Genomic DNA, 27,735 nt, shown 5'->3' with positions numbered 1-27,735 from the left:
TTAAGAAGGAAAAAAAGGCAGTGGAAAAGAAATCCAATCTGTTGTTGAAAGAGCGAAATGAAGAAGCCATCAAAAAGTCTCTGATATTAACTTGAAAGGAAAGACATCTTTTTGAAGAGAATGTATAGGGTTACGTGTGTGTACTGAAGCAGGTTGCCTTAGAGTAGGGATTCCAAACTGCATTAGGCTACCATAATACCTGTTTTATAATCATTTCAGTTTATGTTTTAGGAAGTGGACAGTTGTGTCAAATCCCTACTGTTCTCAAAATCAATTGAGTTTTTATTTCAGGAAGTGGACCACTGTTTTGAATCTTTACTGTTCTCATACCTACCATCCATTGTACTTTCTGTTTTATTTACAGATAAAAGAAAAGGCATCTGTTATGTCTGATTTTGAAATTAAAACTTTTTATTTATCTAATTATTCATTCATTTTCAAACCATTCTGAACTTTACTTTGAAATGAAATGGAGTGTTTTGTAATTTTCCTTAATTATCTAAAATGTCTAGTTACCTAAAGCAAGACTGAAAGCTTGGGTAAACTTGAAGCCTTGCTGCACACATAGGCAATTAGCTGTACCGCTGGGGCCGAGTTTTTTTTTTTTTTTTTTTTTTTTTTTTTTTTTTTTTTTTTTTTTTTTTTTTTTGTGTGTGTGTGTGTGTGTATGTGTGTGTGTTAAGAAGGAAAAAAGAACTCATTATCTTGTTATGAATATTTAACCCCTTTTTCCAGGAATTAATTTTTCTCTTGAACAGGAAGTTCAAGGGGTATATCTCTTTATGTAACTATTACACAATAAAATAATGATATGAAATGGAAAGCAGTTAAAACATGCAACATTTTGGTATATCTTGTTCAGTTAAGAAGATAACCATGTTGCTGCCCCCCCCCCCCCCCCCCCCATGTCTTGATGCTTAAACCTTTGTCAGCTTTTTTTTTTCTTGTTTTATTATTAAAGAAAATTAAATCTACACACTATGACTGTTTGTTTTCATGAGGATTTATATCCTGGTCATGTCATTGTGCACATTTTGTAGCATACTTCTTTATTGGAAGATAATAATGTTTGAAAATGGATGTACCTCTCCAGGGGATTAGCTGATTATAGTGTATCAGGGCAAAAATAATCCCAAGAATGTGTATAAAAATGCATCTATACTGCATCATATAAGTTGGATTGGAAAACAAATCGTCCTTTTGTCATTAAATGTGGTTTATGTCTCTTTTTATTCTGTACTTACACAATATGATATCACACTCGTAATCATTGTGAACAGTTCTAAGTCAGTCAATAATATACATCATGAAATGAACATAAATATGAAGTTCATCTATAAAATTGTACTTTTTTCACACCTTTTGCTTTTTGATTGCTCAAAGTATATATGATGGATTTTATATACATACTAGTACTATTTTAAATAAATCTATTTCAGGTCATGATAATCACAAATAAATATTGATAGACTTTATAAGCTTAGAAATTGATTAAAAGATGCAGTATGTAAATATCTTAACCTTGGGGATGTCTGATAATATTCATGGACATATTGTATTTAATTGAACAGATTATAAGGTGTCGGTGTGCAACAGGGGCCGTGTCATAGATAGTAACTTGGCTACAGAGAAAATGAAGCCACAGTGTCCTATGCTGGGATTTCCTATGGCTTTTTTCCATAGATTATCCCCTTTGTTCAAGCAGTCAATCCAAGCGAGGGAGATTTAAGTCAGCACATGTGTTACACAGTTGTTCATCACATGCCTTGTTACTACCACACACTTCAGGTTTTTGACCCGAGATAGGTTGCTTATGTTTTTGTTTATATTTTCAGAGTTACGCACAAGTTGTGATCGACTTTCTGGGCAATCTATTGTGCAGAGTGCATCCATCTTTCCATCTGCTTCCATCTGGACCTGGACTCGTAGTGCCTCCAAGCATCTGTAGATGTAGCTGATGTGGTGTGCGTGACTTCAGCATGAGGACAGGATTGATGATCAGTAAGGCAAACTAACAGATGACAGAGGCAAGCTGAGACATGGGAGAGATAGTGCTCTATCAGGCGCTGTACAACTACAGCCCTAGTGATGAAGAGAAGGAGGAAGGGTACATTGATATCGAGGTCAATGACCTCTTGGAAGTGACCAATGTGGCTGAGATCGAGGGAAGCATTGAGGTGCCGGAAAGCTGGCTGACGGGGACAAACACGAGGACGAGGGACAGGGGGCTCTTCCCTGGCACCTATGTGAAGTATGTGAGGACCAGCAAGAAGACTCCACCCCTCCCTTCCAAGCCAAGGAAATCCAAGCCATCATTGCCCCACAGCCAGGAGAACGAGTACCAGTCCATGGCAGGGCTGGTCAAGACGCAGTCCAGTGCCCAGTCCTCTATAGATGACTCCGGCTATGGCTCACCACAAGGTCAGTTGGTCAAAGGTACCAGCTCAGCAGTAAGCCACCTTTGCACCTTTATAAGCCACTTTGTGTTTTATTAGATGGACTTCTGCTGAACTGGTGACTGTATAATTCCTATATTAAGTTTCACTGTAAAACCTGAGATTCTGTTACATTTACCTGTGTGGAAGTACTTAAACAGGAAAAGAGCAGATATGATCCTAATATATCAGGGTGTTCCATTTCCGTAGGACAGATTGCAATATCCTATGCAGAGATTACAGCAGGTTTTTGTTAGATGAAAAAAAGGTCTTATTTTAACTGACTACAATCCGTTTTTTTGTAATTAAAATGGTCAGCAGAAAATGCTTTTCTCTTATTTAGATTGAACTGCCCTTGGGGTGGTGACACAATGAAAGTGTTGTACTAGCTAGGTATTTCTAACTACCTTTGTGGACACTCACTAAATACAGTTAGATTAAAGGATTACCTAGTACAAACTACAAAGTACAATCATTTCATTCAGCTTTAGTCTAAGGCCACATTCACAACCAAAGCTGATCCGCAGACTAACTGATCTGCTGATCAAATATGGTCAGCCCAGTTAAAACCATGCTGCATAATACCCGCAGGGAATCTATTCTGTGTGTTAGGTTATGGTTATGATAAGATCACCATATGGAGCCAATCTAATCTATCTACTGCCCCCATCACTGGACTCTGATTACTTTCAATTGGTTCTTCCCACACACTACAAGAGTTATCAGAAATCACAAAAGAGACAAGTACAAAATTTGGAATCTCTGAAGAAAGTGAATAATCATTTTTGGGTCTGTTTTTGTATTTCCTCAAAAATTGTAAAAAAGACTGTTATGATTGAGTTTTTTTCCTGTAAATTGGCTGTAATTATAAAAAGCCTAATTCAGTGCATTAGTGGGTAAGACATCCTGGGGATTACATTGGCTTACTGTGGTTAAGAATAGTAATTAAAATGCTTGTTAACACAATTACAACTGATTTAATCAGAATAGATGATTTGTGGAGTTTATAACTATAATGTTACAATCAGTTGTGATGTAGTCCTCTCTTCTATTGCCTGATGCGCAGCCAGTAACCATAAAGAAATCATCAGTATCGTTTTAAAAAAACTATGAGAGATGCTTTTCATGGTCTCTAGATAGGATAACAAAACAAGATTATTCTTTGCTTAGAGACTTAAATAATAACATCAGTCAAACACAACATTTTGGTCCACCATCTATGGATCTTGGTCATGAGAATGACTATTTTGTATTGGAATGACATTCATTTGTTCCCCTGTACACATAACATACTCATGGGATACAAAACAAGGGATTGGGCTTATGACATATTTTTATGAGAAAGAAACATCATTTTTGGCTTTTTTGTATGTTTAGTCATGCTTTTTTTTTTTTTTTTTTTCTAAAAAAATATTGTCAGAAAGTTATTAAGATGTCTTATTCAGTTAAATGAAGTGCAAATTGTGGAGTCCAAAATAGTTCTAATTCAGCGTAGAAAGTAATTGTCAGAGAAGGCTTATCATCTTGTTAACGTCATAGTCTGAGGTTTTTCACTGAAGCCTAATCATGTCCTGCCTCTGTGATAATTACCTGTTTATTATACTGGACGTGGGAGAAACAAGAAATTCTACTTCTTTATAGCTTGATTATTGGCATCACGCTTGCTTAAGATTGAAAGGGGATTTTATGATAAAGCCTGAGAAAATGAGGAAAATCCCCTGAAATATACCGCATGCTGCTACACAGTTGAACTGTATCCCCGGTCAGCACAGGTTCCCAGATTTTCTTAAAAAAGGTGTTTTTTTTTAGAACAGTGGATGGTGCTCTCAAAGCCTGTATAATAGGCGTATGGATCCATTTTGCCACCAGAAAAATTCATGGCTGACCTTAAGATCTGTCAGAGAATCTGAAAACATTTCTTATTGATATTAGGCCATACTAAGCTACTACTTTACAAAAAGGATGATAAGTTGAAACAAAAATCATACACACATACACCAAGAAGAATGTTTTGAAATAGTGTATGTGTGCTTTTATCAGAAGTGGTCACAATGAGAATCATCCAAGATGTCATGACTCCATGACTTGGCATAAAATCTCGGATGATTTCCATTCAAATTTGCAGAAACCCGTGTGAGCATTTGCAATGGTTTCCATTTCAATACCCATTATATCATGCAAAGTCAGCCATGAAAGAAAAGGTGGAAAAACTTAAATTTTTTTTTCACATCAAAACATGCCACTTTTATAACTTATGTGATATATATAGCTTTGCACTTTATGCTGGGGTCGTATCACTTGTATTCTTCATTTCTCTTTTGACGCAAGGCTTAACATTTTTTTCAGAATATTCATGATCACTTCAGATGCAATCAACCTGCAGTTCTTTGATGTCACACTAAGATAATGGGCTCGACCCACAGAGGGTACGACATTCATTTTCGTTAAATGAAAAAGACTCCTGTGATAAATACAGCACTACGGTTGTCCTCACCTGCTTTATCTTTATTTTTTTCAGCAGCGTCAAGAAGGAAGCATGTTTTAACTGAGGTGTTCTTTGTCAAGCCAATCTTGTGTGGATTCTGTAAGTATTCATTCATGTGGATCTTTATACTTACACTGGCCCTGAACTAGCACATGTATAAGGGATTCCTGTGCTCAATATATATTACAGTACTATATAAGGGAATGAGATTTTTCCAACTATCGGGGGATTTCCAACTTTTGGGGACCCAAAAATTATCATTGGACGAGGCAGCCCACTGGACCTACGCCATATTTTTCCACTAGGTGGCAGTCTCATCCCTGTATTTACTTTATTTACTTTAACTATAATTTTGTACATTGTTGTATAAGTGTAGACTAGTGGCTCAGGCCCTGTTCACAGCAACTTCCATAAAAACCATTCTTAACAATCCCAGGAAGTAGACACTTGAAGCCCCCCCCCCCCCCATTCTCCTGCCTGCAATAGAAACAAACATCCTCTGTAGTCCTCAGGGGAGGTACTCACACCCAATACTGGACTGGACTGGACCCCATTGGGGATAGGGGGGTAGGAGCGGATACAACATATTTTGTGATCACTATTGTGAGTGTGTACTGATATTTTTTATTGGTAAGATGATGTAGATGTTTGCTTTGAAAAAAGTGAAAGGTTAAATCATGATATGAGTTGTCAAGTAGCTGTGAGAGGTATTATGGTGCCTGGATGATGATTTGTATTGTAAAGCAATCTTACACACATCTAAATGAGGATTTACATAATGGAAAAAAATTAAAGACATCTGTGCACACTGTCGTTTATTTACTAGTACTATGGCTTAAAAAGAGAAGTCATTGTATTATGTCATGCAATAGGGTTTGAACTGTAAATTGTGAAGAACTGGATGGTTTCTGCAACATGGTTTTTCACCTCTTAGGCGTGGCACGAAGAGTCAAATTTCCATACATCATGAGATAAAATTTTTTGTCACTTTAGAAATGTTCTACTTTAATTTTCACCAGTGTTGGGTGGATTTGGAAGTGATTGAGTTATAATTGAAAGATATTGGCTGCCACAAAATTGCTGCTTCTTGACAGAAGATTTGACACAGTGAGACAGTTGTTATAACAAAAAAAAAAAAAAATGAAGAAGATGGACTAAAGAAAGCTAAAATGAGTGGCATCATTGACCCAGTGCTGATACTATTAGATGTCATTATATTTACTCTGTGTATTAATCACAAAAGGTATCTTTCAATTACATTTACAGGCTCTATCTTCTCCGTAAATGTATCCTTACTCACTAAATATAGTGTAATTGAGATTCTGTGAAACTCTCTGTAATTACTTGATCATGTCAGTGACACAGGAGGATAGACTTAATAGTGGCAAGAGATCAGTAAAAGAAAATAAACAACTCTGCTTGCTTTCAGGATGGGTATCATTTCGAACAATAAGTAATCAAAAGTCGACAGTGAAAGAAAAAGAAAACGGTTCTAATATGTTTATCTTAGATGATAAATGTCATGAAGGCTACGGTATTAAGTAAAATATGGTTTAGTCCCATCCCTAAATCACAGTGGTGGCATCATCTGAGAGAGGAGAAATGTGTTCATTGCAGTAGAGCAGCCATTGCTGAGTGGTCGATGTCTCAAATGGTACAGTTGAGATGGTATTATTCACTTGCATGCAGATTCCAATTTTCCGTCAATAAAAATTTGGTTTGAATCTCCTTACGCAATTCAGACCAGTGCTTTCATCTGTAGTTTTCAGTTTGATGTGGACAGAATTCAGAATAAACCATATCTTTTCAGAAACACAGGATGACCAATTTGCTGTTAATCAACAGAAAAAAAAAATGTTTAAAAAAAAAATCATTATACTTTCTCTTACACAATGATTGACGACAGCAGTTGTTTTATTGTTACAACTTGTCTTACTGGTGCTAAAAATAACTGCATACTTCTATAACAAATTGCAGTTAAGCTTTTGAACAGAAGAGGTCTTTGTGAAAGCTTTGTTTCTATGCCTGTTTTATCACAGCTGAGCTTCATTTATTTTTTTACCAGCTAAATATGGTTGTATCATTTCATCCTCCATTAAATATTGTGCTGCAGCTGTTTAATAAGGATGGGGAGGGGGTTCTCAAACTGTGAGCTTAAAAAGAATTTCATTCATTGAGCTGTAACTGTAAGGCTAAAATGATTATTTTAAGTTGTACTGGTTTTTCTGCCAAAAACCAAGTTGTTTAACATTAAGGCCTCAAAATGTGCAATTACTAGTACCAAGTCACTGGAAGAGGCCATTAATTGGCTTGATGGAGTTGGTCTTGCATTGCAATGACACTTCAGGTGATTTTGTCTTATGTGTCCTAAATTGCTATTTCCCTGGCTTATTAGATAGCGTAGTATTTATCTATAGCATAGCTAAATATTGGTGATATTTAGATAGATGCATTAGTGATGCCTTTTGTTCTATACTTCAAAAACCAGTTAGGAGGGACCTGGCACAATTTTGGAGGGGAAAAAAAGAGACACGGAGAAAAAATCTTCTTAGCACCAGTGGACCATGTTAAATGTGATGAGCTGCTTTCTCCCCCTGCTGTTTTATTAATATACATGAAGTGTGTTGTGGACAATGTGTGTGATTGTCAAGCCATATCAGTGTTAAATTGTTCAGAAGTTGTCTCAGTACAGGGCACCTGCTGTTGCTGGACTGAAATGACTGCCAAAGATAAATACAACCTGGGCTCCCCTTTTCTTTATGATTCTTATTTGCATCAGCTACAGAATTTTTTTACAGAATATAGTTGATGGAGGATATTTTGTTCTGTTTTATGAATACTTTGGATTCACTTCCTACCATTGTGTTAATGAGCATGGATAATAATCCATTGTATCAATTACTCAGTGATTGTTATATTAATTTGAAACATTTTTACATGGAATTTTAATTGCATAATCTCATATCCAGATAATTACTTGATTCATGATAAGTTATGAGCCATTATCATCATTAATCATAAAAAATGAAAGGAAATGATAAATATAGTAGGATGTTCATGGAAATGTTAACTCATTTGACATTTGGTACGTTATATGAAAAAAAAAAACTTTTTTCCACCCCATCTATTCATGAGCGCTCCAGGCAGCTGCATGATCCATCTTAAGCTTGATTTCTCTGTTGAAGGTCATTACGCACCGATTAACTTAATAGCGTCCTTGGCACCTCTGACCACACTAATGACCATTTGACCACAGGCTATGATGTGGTTGTTTAATGGACATAAAATGACCAACTGGTGATCATTGGCAGAGAGATGGAATGAAAATGTAGTCAACTATGATGTAATACAAGGCAGTTGGTTTTTTATGAGCCTGTTTGACCAGCTGCTGAGGGAGCTGCCAGAGGCCCTTGTGGAAGTTATGTCACAGGGTCAGGGCCTTCAGGATGTTGATGGACTCCACAGGGGGATTACAGATTTTTTCGTTCTTTTTTTTTTCTTTTTGGCATCGTTGATGTTTCAAGGCCATGCTGTGTGTTTGATGTCAGTCACCATGTCTGCTGGTGATGGAGTCTCTTAGGCTCCATTCGGAATGGATGATCTGAGTACTTACTGATCTGCTGACTAAATATGGCTGAACACACTTCAAAAGCATTGCTGCTAATCCCTGACTCCACACATATATTTAAACAGATTAAATCTCTGCTCTGAGCTTTAATTGCTAGGCCCCTGCAATGACGTCGCTTTTGAACTATGGTCGGCCATATTTATTCGACGGATCAGTAAGTACTCAGATCATTCATTCTGAATGGGGCCTTAAATGCTGTTCACAACCATTTTGATCTGTGGACTAACTGACCTGTAGCCCAAATATGGTTGATTTACTTGAAAGCTTGTCCTGTAATCCCTGGGGCAAACCGATTGTGGATTACATGGAAAGCTTTCAAGGGGCAGCCATATTTGATCTGCGGATAAGTTAGCATACCAATTTGGTTGTGAACAAAGCCTTAAAATCAAATCACTTGTCAAATCCTAAATGGTTTGTGTCATTGCTCTTGGTTTCTTGGAAAAAATTAGCAGGTCTTAGAAGGATTAGAAATATTGCCAAAGAGAAAGAAACAATAAAAGTCTTAGCTCCTGCCATCTTTGTCAACTCCTTGCATAGATGCCTTGATGTTATTGCAATAGAAATAGATTTAAATATATATGCTAAGTCATATTTTATTAATCTATTTAGATGAAATACTGACAAACGTAGTCTGCCTGATGCTCCGTTGCTGTTGTCACCATATTGACAATGCATTTCCACAGTTCTGTGAAATCAAAATGTGTGAATACAGTATCTAAATTTTTAGCATGTTTTAGTGTTGTGTGTGAGATATGCTTTGTAATAAATAACTGAAATCTGCTCGTTTTTCACTCCTGGAGTCCCTATTACATAATTAGCTCCGTTTCCAGGAAATAATTTATCCAGGCACTTTAGGCCCACATAACAGTTGCAGTGCTAGAGCCCAGATATCAATAAAAAGGCAGTAATTGTCATAGCAGTTCTAGAATGATGACAACAGAGAAGTTAATTTGCCTTATTTTGTATGTGCAAGCTTTTTATGTGTATTAATTTGCAGTGAAAGCCAAGCAGTTGCCAAAGACCTTTTAGAAATAGAATTGCAGCACTGAAACTCATTGGCGTAATGATAGAAAATTTTAGAATGTTATTTAATCCAGTTAATTTCATAATAGTAGTTTCTACACAAATAAAATTCACAGAGATCGCACATGCTTTTCTTTTTCTCAGCCCTGTCATAGTTTGGAAGTCTTTCAGTTTGAAGTGTAACATATGAAATATTTCAGCCTCAGCCATCACCCTCTAGCCACAGCCTGACACCTGAACAGGTGCTTACGGAGCCCAATTGTGGCACTTACGGAGCTCATTTGTGGTGCACCCCAGAAGTCTGCTGCTGACTAAAACCACTGTGGATAAGTTGTATTTTAAGCAGAGGTTAACAGCTCGGCTGAAATTGGGTACTTGTTAATGTTGAAACAAGTGTTTTATAGCTGCGGGATATTAAATGGAAGCTGAAGAAAGTGTTATGTCAATATGGCGAATGGTTTAGATTGCTACACAGATGTTTGGGGCGAATGTCCTGAACTGGCTCCCTTCTTGCCTACTCGTGCTTGAATTATTATGGTTGTTTTAGAGGAGCAGAAATATTGTTGTTCCCTGGCAGAGAGGATGAGATTGACTGAAATGGCAGAACTCTTACAAGCTTTAATTTGAATCGGTGAAGAACTGCAAGTCACAACCTGCGATATCATACAACATGCACATTTTTTATCAAAATGTCAAAGTTGAGCCACTGTGCCTTCTTGAATTCTTGTCTCAGTTTAATCTTTATATTTATCAGCTAAATTGAATGGGAAGGTATAATGACATATATGCAGGCTGGAAAATAAGAGCTAGAAAAATGTTGAAAGATGTACACACTCTCTCTCTCTCACACACACACACAAACACACGCACATTACTGTGCAACCATGTAATAAAACTTGCCAGATGTCGCATCACTCATTGCTTGGTACAACAGGACCATTAGCAGCATTTTAAACTGGTACCCTAGATGTATTTTATTGAGTGCACATACACTGAACATGTACATCCATTAATTCAATGCCCCTGAATGTATAAATTATCACTGAAGTACTTAAAAGGCAGCCAGGCACGGTTAGTTGTATACAGTATGGTGTAGAAGTGGCCTGGCCTGACATAACCTCGGCCTGACCCATGGCTGGCAGTGCTGGCGATTCCTATTAGATAATGTGGTGTTAAGGACCGGATATACAGTAGCTATAGAGACCATTGAGTGGAGAGAAGGTAGTGGATGGGTCAGAGACGTCCACGCACTCTGAGGAACTATGGTGGACCTGCTGCTGTCGCAGACATTGTGCACTATGGAAGAACATAATTTAAATGTTACTAGGGGAAGTGGCAGGGGTGAGTTTTTAGGCTAGGTATATTATTTTTTTATGATTATCTTTTTTTTTTTTTTCTTCATGTGTGTTCTTCAAAATGAGTTTATTTATTTAAGTTCTGTTTGGTGGTAAAGCAGTCATTTCAGGGGAAAAACTTTGTGGTTGGTTTTACATGATTTGCCAACAAAATTAAAGGTAAAGGTTTTGATATGTCAAAAAGAGATTTTTCAGTTATTATTTTAGCTGATTTTGGTCTTGCCACAGATAATGCATCTCTTTAAATGCAGTTAATTAAGTGACATTGCAGTGTCTTAGTGAATTGTTATCCACATGAACAATTCACTGATTTTTTTTTTTTCCATATCGTCTTTTTTCTTTCATTGATTACACTGCATCATATATGTACAGTGTAGCTGAAGGTGATACCTTTGTGCCAGCCAGATTATGTGCTCCTCTTCTCCAAGAATGTTTCTTGTGGCTATATCATTGCACAGTAGCTTGTAATCGGTAGCACGCAGAGTCATGCACCGCCTCCAATACATGTGCTGCCTGGCTTCTGTTGCACAGAGATTAATGTTATGTTCATACCTGGTCTAACTTGGACCAGATACAGTGTGTTGCCTGGCTTCTGCTGCATAGAGATTAATGTTATGTTCACACCAGGTCTAACTTGGACCAGATACATGTGCTGCCTGGCTCCTGTTGCATAGAGATATGTGTCAAGTTCACACCAGTTCTAACTTGGACCAGATACATGGGTTGCCTGGCTCCTGTTGCATAGAGATTAATGTCATCTTCACACGTGGTCTAACTTAAACCAGATACTGGATCTTGAGTCCATTTCTACTGCATTCTACTATGTTATTACATGGTTTTGATCCAGATCCTTAAGCCTGATGTGATATTAGTTTCATTGTTTTGGTGTTAGTTAGTCAGAGTGTGAATTGCCAAGTGATGGACCTGCAGTCATAATTAAAGGGATAATAACTCTTTGTTTCAGCCAAAAAATGATTTTCCTGGAGTAAACAACAATTTTCCCATACTTACCAATGGTTAATGAATCCATTTTTACATTCAAAGTTAGTCCCTGGTTTTTTTCTAAAAAGTTTGGTTTTTTGTTAAAATCTCTTAAGAGATTTTAACAGAGTATAGCTATCAGTGGAGGTCACGTGGTCTAAAGACAAGCTCAGATATCAGAAAAAAATAGCTATAATTGCTGTTTTTGTGGTAAAACAGAATATATTATATTTCTATGAGTTATTCACTATGTTTTTAATGGGAAATATAGATCTCATACGAAGAGTTATTATCCCTTTAACTACTCAGCTAATCTGTGCTATGTCTGCTGTTATTTGACAGAAGACGGGTTTTCCTCTCCTCACAGTGCCTCATCTTGCCTCTGGTCTCCTAGTAACAGAAGGTGTCGTCACTAGTCTTCGTTTCATTTCCATTTTATTTCTTTACATTTTTGCAACCAGAGTGTTTTATGGACCATGAATATTGTGGCGGAATAGCTGAAGGTATGTTACTAGTGGGATTCAAAGTAGAGATGGTCTTTACAAATAGAAAATAGATTTTTAGAAAATAGATTTTTCATGTGAACGGAGTCTTAATCTTGTGCTTTTGATGATAACTTAAACATGACCCTCACCATTTGATGTAGAAGAGAAGTTTCAATGAAATAATGTTCCATCAATTTTGAAAATGGTTTCCTGGAAATGAAGGCCATTAAATTGCAATTTGTGGCTTTGACGATTACTAATGGGCCCTCTGCTAGTTTTGATGCTGGCATGGTTTCAATCATGCACTGATCTTAGCCAGATCATTTCCTCAGATTAATCGACCTTGTGATTGTGAATGTTGGTGTCGTGATCAAGCAATAGCAATGCTGAGATCCAGTCCCCAGTTTTTTTTATCTGAGACCAGATTATGAAATTGCATTTCTGGGATTTCTATCACTTATGTGCAAATCTTATGATTACTTGTAATCAAAACATTTCATAAAGATTGGCAAAAGTACTTGAAGGTTAGAAGAAATTTTAAAAAATTGTGTGTCTGATTTTCATATTTCATGAGAAAAAATATTGAAAATAGATGTGCATTTTGGAAGTTAACTGATTAAAAATCCTATATTTACATATTTCAGTTTTCTTCAAATATTTCTAGTCTTTTCATTTCAAGGGTTATCTATTCATGAACAGTACACTACTCAAATGGGAATAATAAGTTATTATCTGAGTCATCTCCTTTAGGAATTTTTCAAAAATAAAAACTTAAAAATCAAGGGTAGCTATTCCAGTGTAAAATGCCTAATTTCTCTCTTGGGGTGATCCTCTTTTCTTCAGTGGAAAGAAGCACTTGTCTAGTTGTCAGAAATAGATTTAAGCTTGATCAGTGATAATAAACAGTTGGTTTTCCAAGAAGATTATGTAAGAAAGATTCCTAGAAAAATGCCATGGATTTTGCACTAAAATAGCCAGGGATGCGTCATACGCTGCGCATCACATAACATGTCCAAGATAATGGAAAGAGTGTTCTTTTTTTTTTTCTGACAGTTTAAATTACAATAGTTATATGAAAACAGCAACTCTGTGCTCTTTATTGTACTTAAGTATAACATGGTGTAATATTCATACAGGCACCTGGGAGAGAGAGAAAGAGGACACTGGTATTAACCTTTTTCATCTTTTGCGGAAATACGAAGTGCGCATGACAGGAACCGCGCGCCACAGGGGTCATGGTGGTCTTCTGCTGTTTCCAGCATGGCAATGCTAGGTATAGATGATGTACAAGGTGCGCATATAAAAAGGTCGTATGAAGCGTGCATTGCTTTCTGTCAAACTAAAAAGGTGGCTGAAGCACAGAAATGCGTAAACTGTAGGCAAGAAACAGCTATTTGGACGGAGAATCAAGCAATTAAATATTTTCTTTCTCAGTTTAAATACGATGCGCTTTACAACTTGACTTCACCTAAGCGTCCGAGCCTTGGCTGCTATTTCAATAGTGATGACGAACTAAAGCTACGGAGTTCTTTTAAATGCTTCCGATAATAAAGATATGCGAAAGAGACTCGTTATTTTTTTATATATAAAATCAAAATAGCCAGTAGACTCGTACACAGCTTTCAAGAGTGTGGACAGGTGCGCAGGCCTACGTCTTCACAATTTTGTACATGTTGTATGCAAGCTGTGGCGATATCACCTCATGTACCCGCAGTGTCAATTCATTACGATTTTTATGTTTGTTTGAAGGATATCTTAAGAGATTTTTAAAGTGATAAAATGAAAAGATTTCCTGCATTGTTTGACTCGTAACTACTGTGTATACAGGTAAAACTGACACGCAGATCGTTCGTCGGTGAACTGATTAAATCGTTTGGTACCTGATAAGGCATCAGGTGTTACTTGTTCAATTGTTCGGTAAGGCGGGCGGCCACAACTACGACCTTTCCTCTGTAATTAAAACCTTTTAAGTGTTAAATAGGTGAGACAGGAATTCTCGACTCTTTCCCAGACGATAATTAAAGTTTACCGTGTCTTACTCTAGAATATATGTACAAAATTTACGACAGGTAAAAAATGTCAGCCTTTCGGTCTGACAAGTATGAAAATTTTGTCAATCCGAAACAAAAACAAAATTATAGCAAGAGCCCATATTATTTGATTTTTAAACGTTTTTATGCGTATTTTCATCGTTTTCAATCACAGACAATTAAATTATTCAAATAAAGTGTTTCCCACACATTTCATACTTTTCAACTATCTAAGACAGTTAAAAATACGTAGGCCTACTTTAATACTAAGCATATTTGTATTACTTTACAAATACGTTGTTAGATTATTTTTATTATCCATTTTGTCTTTACCATACATGTATTATGTACGTGTAGCTTACAGAAAGGCTTTTCTGCATTTTTTGTAAAAATATGCCCATTGAATTTTCCAATTCTCTTGCATTGAGTTCAGAAATAAATAACTTTTTATTTCGCCGATAACGCGTTCAACAAGAGCCGATGTACTTTCTTCTTCGTATGTCTCTGTTGATCTTGATAATATGAGCCCCGTTTGTACAAATCAGTAATACGTATACGGGACTGAATACATAATAATAAAAATTTTATTAACGTCTCACGTTAAAAAAAATTGAACCCACCCTGCTAAGGGTTATGAGAGACTAAAACCTGTGATGGGCCTACAACATTTAAAATGATCACTTATCAATAAAACACACACAAAAAGGATATTACATACAAAACTTTTCAAACCTTCTCTTTGTTGTTACACAAAAAGTCGTGAAAGTTTTTGAATTTTTTGTAAGTAGATTCCCCGTGTAAAACTTCAAAGCTTTTACTTTCTTTTTCCATAATCTCATGCTTGAAGTCTTTTCTTAATTTTTAGGCCCCGGCCTATTCTTCAATTTTTTCTTCAAATCTTTATAATGTTTTTTTTTCCTCGCATTTTTTACCCCCGAGTTCTATTTGCCGATTGTTCGTTATATCCGTTGTTTAACTAAGCATTTCTGTTTTTTATTAAAGCACTGTTGATTTCCTAATATTATAGTTTTTCTTCCCGCCTTCGAAATGTTCAGCGCAAACGCGGTGCCCTGCTTTTGATCCAAACTTGCTATATTTTCCTTTCTTTCTACCATATTTTTCATTCTAACGGGTTTGTTGGGAACTTATTCAACCTCATGTGTCGATCTCGCTTACTGTTATTGTAGTAGCGGGACAAAAAGCACGTAAACCCAGCCATGGTTTTAAGCACCGCTGTAAGTGTTTCGACGTAGCAGGGCTCCCCTGCCCACAATGCAATTTCCATTTCCGGAAAAGATGAAAAAGGCTAATTCAGGAGTTGTGGTGCTTTCATTTGACTGCAGGCTGCTGCCATTGAGCTGCTGTTGAAGTAATATGATCATGCCACTAGCACAGTGCAAACTGCTTGGTCCTAATTCTAAAACATAAGTTCTGAGGTATTCCCATAATTAAACTGGAGCTTAGTTAATAAGTTAACACTGAACGCTGATTTTTTCTACAAATGAACCTTAAAATAAAAACCATCCCCTCAGATGGAACTATGATGGATTTTTTTTTAAAGTGGAGCTCTGTTTGGCATGTCTTGAAGTGCCCCCTTGTGCCAAGTGGCAGTTTAAATTTTAAAGTAAATTGACTTAGTGTTGCAGACAGTCACTTGTTCCAGTAGAGTCTGTAGACCAGGGCCTGGGGCTGATCTGAGGTTGTGTAAGGCTTAGGTACTGGTATTTCTCTGGCACTGGAAGAGAGTTAAATTTCCTTGCAAGTTTAGTCACGTACCAACAGGTAAGATGTGTAGACCACTCTTTCTCTGAGCCTCTCCATAATAGCGAGATGTGCAGTTATAATCATACCACATGGGCTGTTACCATGCATACCTGTTATGTTGAAATACTGATGAAGGAAGAAATATTTTAAGGTTGTGAGTTCTCTACGCAGTTTAATGATGGGTTACAAAATAGTTGAAATCATCAAGTTAAATGGTGGAAAATGTCGGGGGGGGGGGTCATTTTCTGATAAAGTGGACCTTTGAAACCTTTGTGTACCTTGATCAATATTAACTAATACTGGACCTTTTTCTGGTGGTTCATTTGTACCCCTACCCCCTCAAAGAAATTAATTAAAAAAAAAAAAACTGGCTGCGGGCCTTGGTATGTGGGTCTGGCCCCGTGTGGTGGGGACAGAGAGGAGAAATACATTGTACAGCAACACAAAAGTCTGGGTGTCAGGCCTCACATGTAGCCAAGATCAGGTGACTAAATTTCAGATATTGTGAAATTCTCTGGTGTCTTTTCATTAACATTTTTGGAGTTTTTCCATGGTAAAAGTCAGTGGGCTGGGTTGACCTGGTCCATGTACATAGCAGACGTTATTGGACTGTTGCCTGATTCAAAACATGTAAGCTAAGTAGTCATTGATCTCTAAGAGAGTCATCTTGATAAGGATTGACAGAACTCAGTGGCCGTGATCAGTCTCAGATAGGGGAAAGAGATGATAGTATTTAACTCACTGTTGAGCTAAACGTGTTGGTATTTATGATATTTGTGGCACATTTTCATGGTACTTATCATTCCACCTGAACCAGAGGTTTGTGATGAGTATGGTCGCTGACAGTGCAGACATGAGCCACTGACATAAGTTTCTCTTGTCTCAGCATGTAAGTGACACATTATTATTTTTTTTTTTTCTAAAATGACAGGAGTCTTTTCTTCCTCTGCGGTGACACACAATTCTCCTCTGTATATGTATGTACATAAAAAAATGTCACAGAAATTCCTTTTTACGTCAATAATAGGATTTCCTTTGACAGTTATAGATACAAATGCATATTTATGGAATAAGAAATGAAATCGATGTTATTATGGACTTCTATTTGTGGAATGATGCAAAGTGGTGTTCCTCCCTGTCTAGAATAGAAATTTTGAGGTATTCTAGTTTGAAGAAAATAACTTGGCTGTTATTGCCCTTAGTACAAGATACGTGTCAGTACGTTTATTTCAAAGGCTATGACTTGTGAGAAATGGATGAAAACTACTTCACAAAGGTATCCTATCCAGGGTGTTTATACCAATTCAAATTTTGATCTAGAAAAAGGTAATTTTCTATTAAGGAATCATTGCTTAAGTCGGCCCTTCATTTGAAATTGATGGGTTTTTTTTCTTATTAAATAATTTAGTTATGAATATCAGGTCAGGCATTTAGACATCCATGTTTCCCTGTACATTTTAGGAGGATATATGGATATATCAGGAATTTTCTTTTCAGTGGTTTTATAATTTTCATTGTCTGAATTGGGAATGTTAGTTGCTTTACAGGCTATACAGATAGAGAAAATATTGTTTAAGGACATTTTCAATTGCAGATACCATACCTGTAAGCACTGGTAAAACTAAAATAGAAATCAGATGGAAATCCTTGCAGGAAGAGGGCATGTACTGATATTGCACCTGGTTCCAGTACCTGTGAACCATTGAAACCAAATGACTTAAGACATGAAGTAGTTACTGAGCTTTACTGCAAGGTTTGCCTCTAATTCTTAGTTTTACTCTGGGAAATCTCAAACTAAATTGCCTATCATAGGCATTTTCCTTCCCTTAATTTTTTGTCATATTCTCAATAATCTAGATTATGCTAAAAAAACAAAGCATATTTTATTCTCCAACTAAGCTATTTATAATTGTACTGCTAAATTTGCTACTAAAAATGTCTTTGAAATGGAAAAAAAAAAGAAAAGAAAAAGAAAGAAATGACTGGTATGACCCAGGCTGCATATTGGTGTATTCTAAAAATAAAACTTGATATTTGTCAGAAATCTGGGATATTGTTATTATTACAATAGAATGCAGTGTTCATGGGCAAGTGATCTAAAAATAGGCAGCAAACAATTCATTTTTTGATAAAGAACAAGATAGCTTGACAGTTGAACTTGTTGTTTTTGCCATGTCCAAAAAAATTAAAGAATTTAAAGACTTAATCTACAAGGCTTGTAGTGCCCCAAGGTGGTCTGACAGGATCATAACCTGGACCTCTTCACACTCAGTTACTAAAATTAACTCACCGTCAATTATTTGAAGAGAGACATCCTCATACTATATGAAAATGAAACAAAGGCGGCGTTGTAATTGAACACCTGTTTTTAGCGTGATGACAACCTTTGCGTGTGTCAGAGCTCCTAAGTAATTGACAGAAATGTTATCTCTTCTGCTGCATGCCTATTTGCAGGGACTTTAGCTGCCTCTGTGACATGCAGGCAGTGCAGTGAAGTATTCTGTACTTTTAGAACAAGTTAGATTCCATGTGGTATTGATTATATATATATATATATATATATATATATATATATATATATATATATATATATATATATATATATATATATATATATATATGCGTTTCTGTTATACAATTCTATCAAAAAAATTCAACAACAGGTATAAGGGGAAAATGGATGTCTCTTTTTACTTAATTTTATTTTTAATCAATATTATTGAACAACCATCACATTCCCAATTGAACACACATTTTTGTCATAATACATTATGAAATTAAATTTCAGTGTAGAAAAAAAGACTTCCTTCTATCTGAACATCTGCCAGTTTGCCCTTGTATGTTATTGCTTGAAAATCTTCCTTACTTCAACTTCACTTCAGAACAACAGCATGACAAAACTTCAAACCTGCTGCACCAGAATGGTTGTCATAAGACATGTTTTATACACTGTGAACATGCAAGGTTTGTTTGGGGTCCCTTGTCTGTCATTGTATGCCCTGTGATCCTAGCTCAGTGCAGCTGTGTAATATATCCAGTGTTCAGCCCCTGGTCTTCCCTGCCTGCTCTCTGCTGTCATCTAGTGGCAACATGACACAGGGAACTAAAACAGGGACTGCCAACTACTCCGTTGCTATATTAAGAACTTGCTAGCTGGTTCTAGAACAGCTGCAAAGCTTTTATATTTGTAACCCAAGCTACCATTTTTTTTTTTTTTCACCGAAATATCTAAAGCAATTTCATGGTTAACTTATAAAGTTATTTGAATGCCTTTTGTTTCATTTTTGTGAGTTTTGTTACCATCTGAGAATGCTTTTTTATTGCATGTCAACTGAGACCAGGCCTATTAAAACCTTCAATAAAGATTTTCCTGTCAAAAACTCGTTTTAGTGAATTTTCCCTGGGTAAATGGTATTTTACCCTGACTTGCCAACCTTAAATCTTTCTTTTCTGTTACTCCCCATAACTCTTTAAAAATTCTGGAAAAAGCAGATCAAAACCTGCGCTTAAGCACAGATATGCCATTTATCTATGACTTGGCTTTCGGAAATCCCAATACTCTCATGCTATAACCAACATTATTTTCAAATTGTGTCAAAATGACAGCCTACTGGACAGGGGATGTTGAATATGATTATTTATTTATTTATTTATTTATTTATTTATTTATTTATTTATTTATTTATTTATTTATTTATTGTGATAATGATTAAGGTCCTTTATCTCTCAAAATTTGTTTTAAAAGTTTTAGTTGTCCTCAGATAAATTCAACAAGATACAATTCATGTACTTAGAATCCATTCAAGACCCTTTCTTTAATTGCTTTAAACAAAGCTGTCTGTATGGACTGTCTGGCCTCTTTCCAATAGTTGAATGACCGGTCTAGTAAAGAAAAAAGGACAAACCATTTACAATATTAACCTGATGTGTGAGTGGGTTCAATTCAATTTACTCCTAATAACCAGGTTCAGGCATTATAAACGGATTAGGCATTTACTAACTCTACCCGCAGATCTTTTAGCCAAATGCCCATATTAAAACCACCAAACCCACAAATTAATCAGCACACCGTACAATTATTGCACCAGCAAAGCAATATCTAGCACTAACATTCATCCGTTTTGGTAGTACTGGTTTATTTGTGGGTTTGTTGGTTAATATGAGTGTTGGTGCTAAAAGATCTGCTTGTAGTGCTAATAAACGCACATTTCGTTTATTAGGCCTGTCAAGGTTATGGAGTTATGATTTTCTCAAAGTGAACTAGACTGGACTGGCTTAGTCAAGTACAAACTAGTTATTAAAGATGTCTTTAAAATACCCAGGGAGAACTAGTAGTTGTTCCTCTCTTTGACTGATGTGAAAGCTTTGCATAGTTACCTGATTCTCTGGATATCCAGGGAGGTAATTGTATTACTACAATATAATAATGTGATAGATATAATATAATTGTGGTATTGTCACACAATTACTGCTGTAACTGCCATGTAAATGAATATCCTGGACTCTAAGCTCAGTTGTTGCTATGACATCATCCTGGTGCTGGATATCTGACGTAAGCCGCCATCTTATACATGTCAAGGTTAATGTAGGCCACTGTCTTAATAGGCAGAGGCACGTCAGGTGAATATATACATCATACAAGAATGACGATCTTCTTAAGAACTTATGGATTAGCAGCTAGGATTTGTTAGGAAACGGGTTCATTTGGCTAAGTTGGGGTAGTGTTTCTCTGGAGGAGGCCCCCAGTCTGCCGCAGGCCTTGTGGTAAATATAGCCGGGTGCCTGGACCAACTGTGTGCAGACAGCAACCTTCAACTTGCAGTGCTCTAGGCACATGTTCTACTCTAGCCTTGCCACAGCCAGCTCTCACATAGCTGAATTAATGAAGTAGACTTTTGCTTCTGAACAGAGGAAAAATTGCTGCTGCTGCTGCTGCTGAAAAAGAAGGTTCTGGGGAAGGAAAAGCCGTCTAATTTTGGTTGATGAAATTTTTGATCAATTATATAGAGAGTGAAAGTTACACAGGTTGCATTTGATGCCACTTGTTGCCATGGTGTTGCCAAGGAACCTTTTCTCTGACAAAGTGACACTTTATGGCCGCTCGCACTTGAAGTACATCGCTGTGAATGTCTTCATGTCATGCTAATAGGTCTTGTGCTCACCATGTAGCCATGAAACCAAGGCAAATAGTTGGAGAGATCAAGTAGAAAGGAGCCTATTTCTGTGGGTGAAATCATGAAAAGATTCCCCAAGTTAAAATTATGATTTTAATTATCTTGTTTCCTGTGTTTGAACCGATTTTATTTTGATTTTGAAATTTAGCAGACAGTTTTTAAACTTTTTTTTTACTCCCATATTTATGAGCTCTTTTTGCTATGAGTTCAGTAATCCTGATAATGTGTATTTTAATTTTTCTTTTTTATTTTTCAGGTAAAGACTATATTTGGGGAAGTGGAAAAGTAGGCGTTAAATGTGAAGGTGAGTAGTTCTTTTTCTTTCTTTCTTTTTTTAGTTCAGCAAGATAGATAGATAGCCATTTATTTGCCCACTCCAGTGGAAAAGGCAGTTAGAGAAGAAAATGCCATCTGGCAAGATAAACTGGTGAACATAGAGGGGACATGGAGATAGATCGATTGATGTCGGACTGGGACATCTCTTTTAACATGAAACCCAAACATTAGTCCTGTCAGTGGAATGCAATGTTAACTTGGAGGGGCTCATTTTTAATCTACGTCTTGCTAGATCTTTTTGTAAGAAGAGATAGAAAGATGTGAAAGGAATGAGGAGTGTTGGGAAAATGGACGAATGTTAGAAGATATTATTACAACGGAGAAGGTCAGTGAATCAGTTATGTGGACCAAATCTAAACCAGTGACCTTTTCCATTTCATGATTTTTTTTGGTCAAATTGATAGCATGGGTTTGAATGGTTTCTACCCATTCCTCCACAGCTCTCTGTAACCATTCACAACACATCAACTGCAATTCTTATTATTCGCCCAGTCGGATAAGTTCAAGATGGTCATGGATAAAAAGAGGAATTTTTCCGGGCAGGTATTTTGGTATGAGGTAATCTTTCCTATTAACTCCATTCTTCTCCAGGCATTGTTCCCCAGCAGTCACTGGGGCAAAGTGTAGGCTTGGCCGCCTACCAAGGATACACAGATAAATTTATGTGGTGACGGAAATACAGACTGAGGTTATCTGGGATATCAGTATCTTTTTTTTTCTTCTATTGTGGCTACCTGATTTGACCAGTGCTGTGTGAAGTCAGAGTGTGTATTGAGAGAGAGGGCATGACCTGATATGTCTGTGTGCTGTATTGTGTAATGGGGGTCTGCTGTGGCTGGCAGTTCAGACCTGGATAGGAGAGGAGGAAGACCTGTCATACCACAGAGCTCTGACAGATATACAGAATATATAGTAAGTGTGTGTGTGTGTGTGTGTGTGTGTGTGTGTGTGTGTGTGTGTGTGTGTGTGTGTGTGTGTGTGTGTGCATGCATGCATGTATAAGTGTGTCCGTGTATGTGTATATGTACATATGTGTAGGGCTATGTGTGTGTATGTTTATACATGTATGTGTGTGTTTGAACATTTGTGTATGTGTGATTGTGTTTGCTTGTGTGTCTGTGTAGGGACGTGTGCATGATAGGAAAAGAGAGAGAGAGGATTTGTGGTAGAGAGAAATATTTGTTATTTGTTATTGGTTGATAACCACTGTCACTTGTGACTATGGAAAAATCTTGAAAATTTTCCTCACTCAAAATTTAATTCATTTTATAAAATGCGTTTATCCGACATGGCCGTATTAGGTGACGGACTTTTGAAAGTGAAAAATATGACAGCGTTGCAGAATTGCCTTCCCGCTAAATTTTCAGAGAATTTTGTGAGAAGAAAGTGTTTTGTTAAGATTGTGCATCAAAGAAGCTCTAAGAATTTTCCTCATTCCATAGATGTGGAATATAGCTTATAACATTACCAGGGTAGATGGAAGTATGTGACCTATGTGGTAACCATGCATTAAATCACACATGGGTTTTTTTCTTTGAAGATATGCCAAATATACAGCAGTAGATTTGTAAAAAAATATTAAAATAAGGAAAGGAAAAGGACTAAAAAGAATACACACATAAAGAGGTATAAAAGAAAGTGGTTGGTTCTGAAAAAAAATTTCATGTGGCAGTAAATTTTGTAAGAATGATGAACTGAATTGTATCCCTGTAGTAGCCTGGGTACCAGCTTGGTTGGGGTCACAGGATATCACATTATCAGAACTCAGGTATTACACCTGTATTACACCTGAGTGAGGTAGACTGAGGTGACGTCCATAAATTATTGATTTAGAAGGCAGGACCTCTTTCACCTGTCTTAGAGGAGGTCTAGGTGAGGGGGCAGGTAACACAATGACACTTGTTTACATATCTCTTGACTTCTGCCCAGTCACCACTGATTGAAGTCTTATCATTTTGTTTAGTTTGACAATTTGAGAATTTTTTATCTCTCCTTTTGTGTCAGAAGTTACATTTTAATGAATTTTTTGCCTAATTTCTTCTGAAAATGGACCCACCTTCATTATTAAGAACAAGCACTAGTCAGTCTTCATTTGTTTTTGTTTTTTTTTTTTTTTTCTAAAAATGGAGCATTTTTTATTCCAAGTTTTTTGCCAGCTTTCTGATATGGGTGCCCCCCCCCCTCCTCCCATGGTATTGTGCACCCCCTGCACTCTCCCAGGTATTGAACTGACATTGATTCTGTCTGTGTGGGCGCTCTTACCCCCCTCCAGGACAGTTACTGAACTTAATTAACCCGTCTGGCCACGCCACACCACATGGCAACCAGCACCAGGTCTCAGTACAGAAATATGGATTAGTATTGATATTCACCTGGGTAACCTGTAAGGTACAGTGTCACTTGTACAGCGTGACCCCTTGGTACATTCTCTATGGTTTGTTTGGAAATGCTATTTTAAAAATTGAACATTTCTGACAGTAGAGCTATCAAGTATCCTGTTTGTCACAACAGCCTTTTAGACCCAACTGTATTTGATACCTGTGCCTGGAGATAGATATTACAGTGAGAGACAGGCGATAGCTATATAGATAGATGACTTACTCCTGTACCTTCTGTAGGTGTAGTCTGTGTTTGTGGCTAATTGTTATATAGATATTTTGTTAACTTTAAAACCAGTGATTGAGAAACAGGAGCTGGAGAGCACTTAACAGACCCATTGAATCATCACATTCACATCTGTGAGTTAATAAAATCTGTGGTTCATTGCCTCTTCACTGGAGTCTTTGATATATGAAACCATTTCAGTAACTGTGCTTGGTGTACAAATAGCACGTCAGTGAACCGTGACGGTCCATGTATGAGGGGGCAAAGTGGCTTCCTATTTGGCTGAAAATGAACAGTTACCAGAAGCACTTTGCCTCTTGATACAAAGACCCATGCTGAAAGCAGGTAATGGCTGTGTTGTGTTAGGTGAGAATGGGGAAGAATGTGTTAGATGCTCCACACTTAGCGTTGTCTATCATATCAGACTATAATGTGAAGCTTATCTGATAGAGTTCATAGAACTTTTCATTCAGTTGAAACTATGCTGCCTGTTTTTGTTAAGTGTCTTTTTAACATGTGTGTGTTGTTGCTATCATATATTACCAGCCCAACCTTGGATTTACTCTTCAAACTAATGTACTATCTGTGGGGTTCCTCCCCCCCCCCCCCCCCCCCCCCCCCCCCCCAATTCATTTACAAGGATCATGTCTTATTCAGTCTTGCTGAACATGTCGAGATGTTTTTAAATCTCAGTTATTCAAAAAATAACTTTTTTTTTTTTTTTTTGAATTGGTTATTAATCTTGTTATTTAGTTCATTTCGTGTCCTGTTATAAAGTTCAAACACAGCACCCCTAGGCTCCTGGACATCCTGCCATCTGTGGCTTAGGTGCTGGTAGAAGTACCTGATAATTTGAGGACATGGGTTTGGTTTTCTCAGAGTGTGGTCAGATTATGTTGCAGCATCAGTGAGTACATAAATACTTGAAATCAATATCACCTTACAGTGAGCTACGTCCGTCTGTGAATCAGTGGCAGTGTTACAGTGGAGATAACAGACAACAGGTGCTCTCAGACACACGCACCTTGGGCCTGGACATTGCTACGGTAACAGCTACTTAATTTCAAAGGCCTCACTTTTTCCTCTGTTGATTTTTTGGCCAAGATTTTTTAGATTAACACTCTCACATGAAGCCAACTCACTTTTCCTTTGTTTAAGATAACCTTTCTACTGGTGTTGTAAACAAAATATTGATTTTGGAATACGTGGTAAATCACTACTGTTCCATCATTTTGAGATATTCCTCTAGTCTTGCTATCAGTGTATCAGCCTAATGCTGTGGATAAGGCCATTATCAGGCTGGAAATATTGGGTGAAATTACAGGTGGTTTAGGTTAACTTGAGCAATGTGAAGTATTATAAATTTACAGATGAAATTTGCTCACATGCGTATGCAAGCATGCAATATTTTCATGGGAAAAATGTCAGTGAAGTATTGACGTCATGTCCACTCTGTTATATTAGATGTGGTAATGGCGGGAATTGAGCCATAACGTTGCCCCTCCTGTCTCGTCATCCTTCGTAACGTGTGACTTAAGGCATGAAAAAAGTTCCAGTAATTGATCAAACTCATTGATTTTTGCTGGGTCAATCTGTGCTTTCTACCCATGGGGTACAGTGCACAGCTGTGCTTATGTCATCTACAATAAGTACAATTGGTGTCGAGTGGTGGGCTCATTTTGGGAAAAGACACAAAAGTGAGAGCACAGGTTGTGCTGAAGACAGAAAAATTCGGAAGAGGTAGAAGAAATAGTTCAAAAAGTGAGTTGGCTTTTTTGATAACAATATTCAACACAGGTTGATGTTTCATTGTATAAAAAAAGGAAAAGTTTGTTTTACAAATGCGGAGTGACCAGTTGGACTAACAGGTACCTTTTCTGTCTCCTAGGATTTGATGCAGATATGTATTTTATTATTGTAATTAATATTTAACTCCAAGAGCTGATTTTTCATTGGTAATTTTCTGACTACAAGCCCCCCAGTCCTCCAGTCATAAGGCTACTGAGCTGTTTCTTCCTGTTATTTTCCCCTACACCCAAAATTCATATATCGAAATTAGCTGCTATTTCATTGATGTATTTTGTCGGAAATCTTATTATAGAAACATTGTTTCCTCCACATCAGGAGTGCTAGCTAAGAAAAGAGGTGTAACGTTGGTGTAGTTTCACATCACATTTCAGGTGTCACTACTCCCACTCTTCATTAGGTATATTTGTGGAAATTAACAATACAAGATGTTGACGGAAATGTAACAGTAACTTGTAGTAATACCATCCCTATGGGGTGTCCTAAAGGGGAAATTTAGCTTCGAAGTTTCAGAGTTGCAAAACAGCAACTCAGGTTGACATTTCATAATTTAAATGTGTGTACAATCTGAAGGTCTAACTGTTTACGATATTTTTTGCTGCAATTTTGCAGTCTAGTGGCAAACACTGTGGTCTTGTAGAAAAGCTGTTATTCTGATCAGATTGCTCTTACCATATAATGGAAGCAAGATCAACTCATTATTGGTAGAGTTAATACCACTTAATGCAGAAGTATTATCACAACCATTTTGTGTATCTATGGTAATATCCTAATATCAATTAGTTTACTGTTCAGATTGAAAAAGTTAGTTATAACAGCGCTTAAGGGATTGTACATAAGAACCGTAGCAATTTTTCTGATATGAAGTTTTTTCTGTGTTGCTATGGTATCAATAATTTTTGTACTTACTTTCAGTGTGTAAACATTGCTACCACCAGTGTTGTCGTAACAGTTCAGACGCATGCAGAGGAACCTCGGCTACAGTAGCAGATAATAACACATACACAGAGGAAGTGGTGAGTTTTTTATAGATCTTTATCATTCTTACTTTGAAAAACTTCGAACAATGAACAGGAAAATCATTCAATTTTTGTACAATGTAGTGATTGATTCTCCATGCTCAATTTAACCTGGCTAACTGCATTTTTGCCTTTTTCAATGAAAACCACCGAATGAAAAATGCTGAAGTTTTGTCAATTTTCTATTTTCAAATCAGTACAGCTTAGTTTTTTAATGCCCTGCTCAATAAACTTCTTATTGACATCGGACAGATTATACTTGGTTCACTCTTGCTGTTTGTCCTGATAATTTCATCCAGAAGTTGTTGGTAAATGTGTTTGATTACATAATTTCTATTGAGTTCAATAACAATAACAGAATAGCATGGTCCTGAAATATCATGGCAGTTCATCAACTATTGAAGATGATAACAGTGATGAACTTTGAGCATGCGGACATTCATTGTTTTTGCGTCCTGTCTTCCAAGGTGAAAATCTGAGGCAATCAACTTCATGACTTGTACATTGATCATTTTTCAAAAAAAAATTGCATCAATTTTGCCACTTATAGGCAAAGGCGATTGCCTATTCACTGGCTGTTTGGTAGGCTTTCCTGGGTTGTGATATTATT

General features: G+C 36.9%; 1 protein-coding gene across 7 annotated transcripts in view; it reads left to right on the top strand.

Moving 5' to 3' along the window:
* LOC106156763 (phosphatidylinositol 3-kinase regulatory subunit alpha-like) overlaps nt 1-27,735 on the top strand; it is a 57,121-nt gene that overhangs the window by 13,038 nt on the left and 16,348 nt on the right. For 3 of the 7 annotated variants that reach the window (XM_087002619.1, XM_087002620.1, XM_087002621.1), the window contains 4 exons: nt 1,836-2,421; nt 4,954-5,019; nt 21,617-21,664; nt 27,022-27,122. In XM_087002619.1, coding sequence (XP_086858745.1) covers nt 2,040-2,421; nt 4,954-5,019; nt 21,617-21,664; nt 27,022-27,122 — 597 coding nt within the window. In that variant the 5' untranslated portion in view covers nt 1,836-2,039. Of the gene's footprint in view, nt 1-1,835; nt 2,422-4,953; nt 5,020-10,660; nt 10,913-12,361; nt 12,411-16,049; nt 16,205-21,616; nt 21,665-27,021; nt 27,123-27,735 lie in introns of those variants that run through there. The other 4 variants (XM_087002623.1, XM_013532180.3, XM_024074416.2 and 1 more) reach the window with 4 other exon arrangements.

This window comes from Lingula anatina, chromosome 1 (genome assembly GCF_051362555.1).
Source record: "Lingula anatina isolate TDL-2025a chromosome 1, LinAna3.0, whole genome shotgun sequence".
NCBI classification, from domain to species: Eukaryota; Metazoa; Brachiopoda; class Lingulata; order Lingulida; family Lingulidae; genus Lingula; species Lingula anatina.
Note: the sequence above shows the minus strand (reverse complement) of the source record. Positions and strands in the feature narration are given on the sequence as shown.